General features: G+C 44.8%; 1 protein-coding gene across 1 annotated transcript; it reads right to left on the bottom strand.

Moving 5' to 3' along the window:
* Positions 1-6,997: 6,997 nt before the first annotated feature.
* Positions 6,998-8,963, bottom strand: LOC6552344. Its single transcript, XM_001978843.2, has 2 exons — positions 7,543-8,963; positions 6,998-7,344 (listed from the first exon to the last, which is right to left on the bottom strand). Exons 1-2 carry the CDS (start codon positions 8,961-8,963, stop codon positions 7,128-7,130), a joined length of 1,638 nt encoding a protein of 545 aa, XP_001978879.1. The 3' UTR covers positions 6,998-7,127.
* Positions 8,964-10,507: the final 1,544 nt, after the last annotated feature.

Raw genomic sequence — 10,507 nt, 5'->3', positions numbered from 1 at the left:
GTTGTTGATTGCCTCGACTATCAGATACCCGTCACTCAGCTAGCGGGTGTGCGACGGAGAAATTTGAATTTTCTTGGCATATCTATAGAACTGGGGAAAAGTTATTTTGCGGTTTGTGGACTCTAGAGTGGGCGTGGCCAAAATGTTTTTGTCATATCGATGGAAGTATGCAAGTTTTCGGAAGAAAACAAATTCAAAACATTTTTAAGAAGTTTGGGGGTCAAAGTTTTCGGCGGCTAGTCTAGCTTCTGATACAAAATTGTTCGCTACGTACATGGCAAGATCTGCCTGCTAGTGATCGAGAATATATATACTTCATAGGGTCGGAAACGCTTCCGAATCAAGTATACCCTTTTACGCTTCGACCAAAGGGTATAAAGAAGAGCGCGCAACGAAGCTCGAGTGTTTTCTTTATAAACAGAAAACTTAATGATGTTGATTTAGTAGAACAGACAACCCCGATCGCCTCTCTGTCGCCTGGTATTTTCATAATATGTATGGCACAATATGATTGGGTGTTGTGCTCTGCGCTCAACACTTCACAAATTTTGCCGGGCCAAAGTAAACGTCAGCGGCTCCGAGCTCGGTCTCCAAACACCAATACCCAACTCCACACACCCCATCACGACGTTCTTCTTCAGTCAACATGATTTGCAAGATACACAAATTCATTCAGCGCCGACGAAAACCTAAGCCGAAGCCAAAGCAAGACTGTGACGAAGACCACGACTTCGTTCTGGCCCGCTTGTCTGCTTCATTAACACGTCTTTAAAGCCAGACTGCGATTCTCGGACCCCTGTAATGTATACCCTGTCTTATCGGTGCTAGCGAAGAATGCACGTCCCTCTGAGAGTTTGCGACAAGCCGTTGGGGTTCGGCGTTTGCGTGGGTAGAACTTCGGCGGTGGTTAAAAGATTAAACAATTTAGTCACTTAAAAAATATGGATTTTAAAATGTTTCCAAAAAAAGGTTTATTAATATTGTTAACGTTACAAGAAAAATAAAACAATAAAATAAAATAGTTTGTTTAAATGTGGGCCCGACAGTTTCGGGCGTTTTATGTGTGTTAGAGTGGCAACGTTAATCAAATTTCAATTGGTTTTCTGTGAGAATGTTAGTAATTTCAAGAGAATTGTTCAAGGCCACTTGCCTAGAATTTAATTAAGTTCTAGCCAGTTTTATTAAGTACGCCATGCCATCAACACTTACATAAATATATCATATATCATATAATATCATAAAATATATTATAATACTAAATGGTTTCATGGTCGTGCTATCTACATATGAGATTAAAAATCTGTCAGCACGGTATGTGTAAGTCTATTCTCCTTAGTTTCAGCAATACCTTGTGGATTTTACAGATCTCAGGTGTAAATTGTTTCTCCCCTCTCTCGCCGCATCCTTGACCGCACCATTGTTCCTGGGTGAACCTGTGTGTGTCCGTGTGAGTATCTGTGTCCCTGGGCGCCTTTGTGTGGGAGAAGCGAGAATTTCGTGCTGCGACCGCAATTAGTTGCACCGCACTAAAATATGATTAGTACCCACTCGTACATCTCCTCCCATTAATTCCTTCTTTGGACGTCGAGTTTGTTTGTCGAGCTCAGCTCCGCCACAAAATGATGCCCACGTACATATGTAGATAGCAAAAGCGAAAAGAAAGGTAGAAAGTAGACAATGTGAACATATGAAAATATGAATTTAATAAAAGGATAACCATTTCACTTCGATACTGTTGTCTCGAAAATTGTTATTTTGTTCAAAGATATTAGGAGTACAGCAAATAACAACTGACATCCAAAGCGTAATTCCCTGTACATTAAATAAAATAAAGTTAAATAAAATAAATTAAATAATAAATTCATTCTTTTCTAATAAATTCTATTTATTTCTTACATATTTCCTATCAAAATTTTACAGATCACCCACCGTAAATACACTTACACTTTACATGTATGTAAAGTTATAAGGTATAAGGTATATACATACATGTATAAAAGGTATGTACACGATAACCGAAGACCGAACTAGGATTATTGGTGTAATTTTATGGAACGTTTTCTTGAGCTGTACGTTATGTAAACAGAGAAATTTGCAACAAACGACAATTTGCGATGCAGTGTTACACAAGGGATCGTCAGCTGTTATTGAAATTGCAATTGAATTGTTTTCAGTGGAGGCATGCGGCTCAAGACGGAAAACTTCTTGGAAACAATGGCTCAGTGGCTCGGAAATAATTTCGCATTCCCGGAGAGGCCGAGGAATGCCAGCACTTGCATTTGCCGCCTGAAAAGGCAGTCCTTGCGCCAGGAAGTTTGCCATGGCCACCTTTTGTTGGCAGGCGGAGGCCGCCTGCGAGTGACATTAGTCGTGCAATAAGCAGACAGGCCCCAGTGACACATGTTTCCCAGCCGAGGTCCGTGACTGATCCTGCCTCTGCTGCTTTCCTTTCGTAGCTTGTTTGAGTTTCCCTCACCTTGCGGAAAACTTTGCCAGTTTCCCAGCTTGGCATGCCAGACACGTTGACAAAAGACGACAACGTTGCCAGCGACGACATAGACGAATTTATGCTAATCAGCTTCGATGCCCTAGAGCTCCAAGCCTTGAATGTCAGTCCTTCTGGATTTTGGCCACGAGGGTTGCTCGGCCATTTCGTGGTAAACTGGGGCATGGCAAATTAATTTGATTGTCGGGCCTGATGAGATTACCCAGACGCCCACAGACGGCTTACCTACGGGCGAAGGGGTTGGGTTTGTGTGGCATTAACTTCCGGTTCCGGTGCAGCGCAATTACTAAAATAGGAGCGCAGCATGCAGGCAACAAAGAACGATTCGCCACGCTAGATAAGATAGATATTAAATTGCAAAACGCTCCGTCGTTTTATTACAAAGTTTTACTGCCAGACTTTATAATGTATTATTGAACGTGAATTTCTGGTAAAACAGCTTGTCACACCCCTTACTCGCAGGGTAAAAGGGTAGCTAGATTCGTCGAAAGCTTTGTAACGTTTTTTGTTTTTTTTTGTTTGGATTTCTTTGATTTTATTCTTTTTCTTGCCAGCTTGTATCGTTATGTCACGAATAATGTTTCTCGCTTGCACTCCCACTAGCTAGTAACAGGTACCTGATAGTCGAGAAACTGGACTAGAGAGTTCTCTCTTGCTTTCTTTGGAAACATTTAGTAGGACTTTTCCGTGCTATCTCTTGGACTCACCCTCGTGACCCGCGACCCGAGACGCCTATCCCATCTGATCGCTACAGTTGCCTGTTGACTGGCAAATTATAATGAGGCATGGTGGGTGGGTAGGGGACAAATTTGCAGCCGTACTACAATAGTTGCCTGGCAGCCCGGCCATCGAATCCACTCCGAGCACACTTCACGCACCAATTAAGTTCAATTTTCGATAGAATAACAAAGCGCGCTCTGCATCCCCGACCCAGCGCCCATCCGGATCCATCTGGGAATGTGCTGCCCTTGGTGGGCATGGAAATTGACATCATTTGCTGTTAAAAATGTGTCGAGGGTGCTGCGCTGCCATTACGTGTGTGCGTATCCGATTCGCATTGGAGTTGGGAGCGGGATGGCGGGATGGCGGGCGGATGGGCGGATGGGCGGGCATGGGGATTATCCGGCAGTGAGGACTGCATCTGTTTATGGCGAAGAGCCAGCGGGCGGCATTATAAGCACATTAAATTCTGAAGGCGCAGCCGGGGCATGTCTGAAATGTTGACGACTCTCGGGCGGCGGGTCGCAAGTGGTTTTTATGCGCATGTATTATTATTGAATACCATTAGGGGCACTCGAACGCACCCCCACCCTTATCCGTATCCTTGCGTACGTGAGGTTCTGCTTTTGAGTCGACTCCCGAACTGTCAGCCAGCTCAAGTCAAATCAATCTGGGAGGGGCGGGCAAACTTGAAAGTCTGCGTCTGGACTCAATGCGGTCGCGTTCTGCTGCGTTTAGTGGTTTAATTTTTATTTTATGGTGCAGCTTAATGGCAGCCCTTCCAAATGCCCCATATGACAAACCCACACTGAGGGAAATTGTGGGGCACGCTGGGGGTGTGTATTATATGAGATATGTAGTTGCACGTTCGTATTTCAGAAGGTTTGTTGCCTAAATATATACGTAGATCGTAAAAATCCATAACTAACAGTCACATTTTTTGTAAAAAGAGCTTAATGCTAAAATAAAATCCGTATGAACGTTGAGATCTAGGGTATTACAACATATAGATAGCAGAAGTTTGTTTCACAGGCAACGTTGAATCGTTTGTCGAAGTCGTTTCATTTTATTACTTCTTGCCCATATTGTAGATTGTCACAAATGTTGATATCGAAGTTTTGATATCGAAGACAATGATAAGTCATTGCAGGTTTCTCTCAGTGGAGGCGCAAGGCGAGCGAGCAAGAAGTTGCCTTTCAAGTGCGGCCCGGCACAATGTGTTTTTTACGGGCTTCTGGGGCTCCGTTTTATGTTTCATCTTTTTAGTGCACCTCGTTTGTTGCGGGTCTTAAGCAGCCCGTCCCCATGCGCCGAGTACTTTTCTGGCCTTTGTCATTAATGCCAGTTTTTCCCGTCCCGCCCCATAACTGCTACATTTTGTGTGCTGTTTCTGCTCGGGCTCATTAGTCGCGACTCAAATCAACTCAACCCAATCCAGTCGAGCCGAGCTGAGCTGGTATCTCAAGGATACGAGTGCGAGTGAGCCTGATCGGGGCTGAATAGATTTGTGTGCGCAGTTCATATTCATAGGGCGCATTCGTTCGTCGGACTAATTAAACTTCGTCGCCGTTTCTGGGAACCATCCAACTGCTTAAACATTCCCCGGGCAGACAGACCACACTCCATGAATGGCTAATTAGTTGCTGGGAGACAAAACCGACTCCAGCATCGCATTGGGAAATTGCCTAATCATGATTTTTGCATAATTTTTTAAAAGCTTCTCCGCCCGCCGAACGTAGTTGAAAGGCTTTCAACCCTTGTGGGCCGCGAAATGAAAGTGGTTTCCGTCCGAGGAGCTCCTTTGTCTGCCCATCAAAGCCGTGTGGCATTATTATTATTAATCAAAATCCCAGTCTCGAGCCCGGCTTAAGCCGATAGCGATCCGTAACCGAATCAGACAGCCTGCAGAATTTACAAAAATTAATTTATGACACGCCACGGCACATTTTCCATTTTCCGAGCACATACAAAACGTGCTATGATTTTTATCCGCACCCGAACTGCTTTTCCGCCCTTCCCTCGTGCCTATTATTTTTAATCCATTAAACAAATGCCACGTTACGAGTTCGTTATCGGCAAGGAAATGGAAAATGGGAGACGAGCAGAAGGTCCTTGGTTTCCTTGCCCGAGTCACGGGGCTTCCCTGCGAGGGTAGATACTCGTACACTGTATCTGTCTGGAGCAACGCCTTCGCTCTGCGTCATGCAATCGGAGAGTTTTCCTAGTTTTCCCTGTTTTCCCTGTTTTCCTCTCTTTCCACTCTTCACGCTGAGTTATCATGTTATCATGTGCGGCCTGATGGAAAGGTACAAACGGCCTAATGGCATTTGCGGCAAATCATTAATATCAATCGGGACAGATACTCGCACAGTATCGATCCGTTTCCCCACACGTGGGATTGTCCAGATGCACTCGGCTGTGACTTCGTCTGGGGTTTCCACTGGAGATGATAGCCATCCAGGTCTCTTTTTCCTGCCACCAGTGAAGTGTGCACAGGGTTGGCTCTGAAGGGCTTCTGCTGCTGGGAATTTAGCTTTCTGAACTTGAAAGGTATTTTCGCACAATGATCTAATTTAACGTAGTTTAACGAAGTTGTTTTCATCGGCAATCTGAGAATTGGGTCGTGCATGACGCCATAAACCACGTGGTATCGCCTGTTCAGGACTATTTTCCATTTGTTGCATTCATTCAATTCTTCATTTGCATTTTTTGTTCAATTGTTGTTTAAATTTGATATTGTTTTGGGGTAGAGGCTTAGCACCAAAGGGATTGAAAGCTTACCAACGCCTATGCTTGGTTCTAGCACGATTTTCTGAGTTTTTGAAAATATTTCTTCGGCAATGCGGAGCCTATTCCCGCCTTCCCCTCTGACCCACCCCTAACTAGTTTCGGTTCGCACACACAACAGTCTGGATATCAAAGCATTTTCCTCGGACTTAAAGCTCATAACGATTCACAGCTCAGTGCCCAAGGAGCTCTGAAAAGCAGGAGCACAAAGCCACTCTGCGGCACTTCCTTCCCTCCGCCTGCTCCCCCTTATATGCCCCCTTGTATGCCGCTCATAGTACAGCTTGCAGTACAGACCTCAGCCCCCCTCCCCGGAGCGAAAAAATCCAGGCGAACAAAGCAATTTTGTGGAATTACAAGAGCGTCTCTAATTGTTAAGTAAGCATAATGTGTGCAACATATGGTCGAGAGACTTGGCCGGACTTTGACAGGGCCCCCGCCCCCCGCCTCCCTTTCGGTTCCGGGGATGGGATGTGCCTGGGAAATTATGGCAGCGACAGCCTGCAGGGCACCAAAAAACAAATATCCAAGCCGAAACGAGGGGCACAAATAAATTGGCAAGCGCTCGCAAAAAAGATCTCTGCGCTGTGTGTGTGTGTGTGTGTGTGTATTAAGTGACATGTCAGCCATAAAAAGCGCTTGCAAAAATATTTTATTGTGCATGTGGCAAGTCCACAAACTGAGCACTACGAGTGTATCTCTGCTTCCACAATGGGGCGCATTCAGATGGCGTTTTTGCGCCCTCCTCGCCAACTGGAGCTCATTAAAGCTAAATAAAAGCATTGAACTGTGCTCCAATGTGAACTTCAGCAGAATCCAGACAAGGGGCCCAGTGCTGCAACAAGATGCGGAGCAGAACAAACAAGTATAATTGGGTGTGTCATCATGCCGCAGATCTCATAGCTCATGCTCTCAAACTCAGTTGAATTTTTTTTTTTTTTTTTTTTTTTTTGAATTTTTTTTGGATGTAATTTGGTATAGCTCCAGCAGTGATTGTAGTTGTATTTCAGCTGTAAGCATAATTCAATTCATAAGCATTCATTGATTTAGAGGACTATGTTCCCACAATTTCTTCAAAGTAAAAGGGATGTAAGCATCGGTGAAGAAAGTACTGCTACGGAAGTTCCTCGTACAGCTCGCAGCTCTCGTACACGTTGCAATTCCTTGCCGGAAGTGGCAAGGGATAATCGCTGGAGGGCGGAACAGACGGAGCCCTATCCCTGGGTGGGCAAATGTACTTGTTCGACTCCGTGGGGCTGTGGTTCGCCTGCTCCAGGTAGCGGTGATAGGCTGTGACATATTCGTTATTGTCGATAGTCGCAATCGCACCACTGGGGAAGAGGAAGAGATGAGTGGTTTTTAAAACTAGTTTCAAAATTTGCACAAGTTAGAATTTTGGAAAGGACTAAAGGGCTACTTGTAAAAGATTAGACATGTTGATTGGTCATTCCCCTCAAAGGGAACGCAATTTCAGGCGAAATAATGATTGGGATTAAGGATAATAAATGTGGGCTCTATAAAATACGTACTCCACTTGCACATACGGGTCCTTTTCGAATCTTCCTTGAATCAGCCCCTTCGTGCTCGACTCACGCCGCCCACTGCCGCCCAACCAGGAGGGCTTCAGGCGCAGGGTTCCAAACACGATGAGCATCCCGAGGAAGCTGCCGAGCAAGAGCAGACCCACTCCCAGTCCAATGACCAGTCCGCCGTGGTCCTCGAACCAGGAGACCTGTGTGGTCTCTACCACACATCTCATGCTCTGATGGGAACAACAGTTGGATGGGAAGGTAAAGCTCTCGCCCAATATGACACAGAAAAATGTGGGTGTGGTGCAATCCGACTCGCAGATCTCCACCAGTAAGCCGTCCTGGCACGCAGAACTTCCTGGATCTGCAGATGCAACCGAATCGGTTGAAATTCTCGAGCATACTAGGTCCTGGCAAAGTTCCTCTTCGCATTTTGACGATGGTGTTGTTGATACCGTCGATTCGGATGCGGTGGTTGTTGATATACTCGCTGTTGAGGTTGATGGTGATAAAGTTCCTATGGACGTAGATAGTGGTGTAGTGGTGCCCACTAATTCTGGAGCCATCGCTCGTTCAGCCGCGATAGTATATATATCCTCAGCACTTGTCGTTGACTCAGAAGAATACCCGGCTTCGTCCAACTGATATTCATAGTTGTGTTTCTGCCGAGCTCCACCCAAGTCCAAATGACGCAACGATTTATGTCTTGGTTTCAGGATTTCCCGCTCGATGTGGTCCAACCCGCAGTTTTTCAGAATTAGCTGTTCCAAGGCGGGCAGATTGTCAAAGGACTCTTTCTCTAAGTGTGTCCCACTCAGATCTGAATATTTCAACTGGGTGAAATTCAGGGATCCCAACAAGTCGCACACTGAATTCGTTATTTTTGCGGCTAATGACTGGTGTACTTCCGCACTGATTAGCGATTCAGCCACAGCTGAGAGGAATCCCAATGGCCTAAGGTGATTACTTTCATTGACTAGAGTAAAGTTCTGAAGCTTTTGAAGGCCTTGGAGGGCAGAGTCAGTTAAATTTTCCAACTGCACATTTATGAGCTGCAGGCTTGTTATGTTCATCGTGCTTTCCTGATTAAAAACCATATCGTTGATGTGAATCATAGTGCCATTCTCGCTGAAAAGGCTTTGCAATGCAACTCTTTCGGCGAAAAAGCTCTGGGAAAGTGTGTTATTTTCGAGTCCATAGTTAGATATGAGGAGCGATGTGTCACATCTATTTCCCAGATGCGTCGAATCCTCATTGTTATCGGAGAAGTCCACATTGACCAGGATCAGCAGAAGGGCAAATGAGAAAACGGCCGGCAGGATGATATATTTTAGCCATCGCATTCGACGCGGCTGGTACAGCCGTTCCGGTTTCTTTGTCTTTTCCTCAATAACCAAATCAAAGGACTTGGACTTGAACATACTATGGGTGTATGTTTTCAGCAATCTGGAGTGCTCGCACCTGCCGTGTCGAAATTAAACTGACTGCCATTTGCATAATTTCATTAGGCGAATTAGTTCCGCCTATTATCTGATAATGGTTTATTCCCCAGTGATAAGATTGCCATTGATACGAACTAAAGTCGGATAAGCGGTATGTGCACTGTTTTCCAAACGTAGGGGCATTGAAGGGGTTGCTGTCGTAATTCTAGTTGCTAATTAAATCGAATAATTATACATTCAAGTTGCCATTAACGCATTAAATTCAGAAATATCAGAATATTTGGTTTGATATCGTATTTTTTTATAGTTGAGTTCCACTAATTAGATCGAATATTGTACATTCTAGTTTACCTATCTGTGCCAATAAGTACATTAAATTAAGAAATGACTGGTATTGCCAGTACAAAAAGGATTGATTGAAAAAGCTACATATTTCGTTCAAGATTTTACTGTGTCCTCCAAATATGGGTTTAATCAGTTCCCATGTACTTGAATTCGAGTATGAAGCCCACCAAGCCCATCCATCATCTCGACGGCAGATTCAGCGACTTGTATTCAAATGTATCCGAGGGACTTGGAATGGGAAGTCTTCCGTTTAAAGCATTTCGTATTCAGCATTTAGCGTGTCGTTAGAGGCTGTCGACTTTCCCCTCCGCCCATTCCCAGACCCACCCCCGAACCATTCTGGGTTTCCCTGTTCCGGGATCGACTTCAACATCGCCACCGAAATCGACGGAGGACGGAGGACGGCTTGGTTTGGGTCTGGCCTGGCCACGCTGTATTGCCTCCCCTCGGACGGCGTTTGTATGGCGGCGACGCCGACTGCATTTCATTGAGCGTAATTCCGTTGCTAATGATTTTTGGCACACGTAGCGCTACTTTCGAAATTAATGCGCTATAAAACAGCAATGTAAGACCCGCCAAGACACTGAGAAATGGGCCCTGGGCGGATTGGCCTGCCAGCCGACGCAGAATTAAATGAAACTCTCCTTTCAATTGCTTTTGCCCAGTTGGGATACACAGAAAACAAAGAGTTCGACAATTGAGTTTTGCAACATTGTTCTCAACTGGCTTTTTAGATATACCGGCTGAATGTATGTATTCTTAAGTATTGCCATGTAAGGGTAGTATACAAATAATCCTTATGAAGCGGCATAAAACCTTCCCTGATACAGTTGAAATACAACTTAATTTGGTCAGTTACTCGTTACTCCAAGAATAAAAAGTATCAAGATTCGTCCAAAAGTGCTGATCAGATGGAAGAAAGCGTTTCCAAGCCTATAAAGTCTATATGTGTATTCTTGATCAGGATCACCCGACCGTATGTTATTGTATACGTCTGTCTGTCGGCATTCCTTTCCGTCCGAATATCCGTCCGTATGTCCGTCCGTATGTCCGTCCGTATGTCCGTCCGTATGTCCGTCCGTATGTCCGTCCTTATGTCCGTCCGTATACTACTTATACTTTGCAACGACTCCAGTTTTCCTTTTCACCGCAGGTAGCGGGTATAAAAATAAAATACA

This window comes from Drosophila erecta, unplaced genomic scaffold (genome assembly GCF_003286155.1).
Source record: "Drosophila erecta strain 14021-0224.00,06,07 unplaced genomic scaffold, DereRS2 tig00000000-arrow-pilon, whole genome shotgun sequence".
NCBI lineage: Eukaryota > Metazoa > Arthropoda > Insecta > Diptera > Drosophilidae > Drosophila > Drosophila erecta.
Note: the sequence above shows the minus strand (reverse complement) of the source record. Positions and strands in the feature narration are given on the sequence as shown.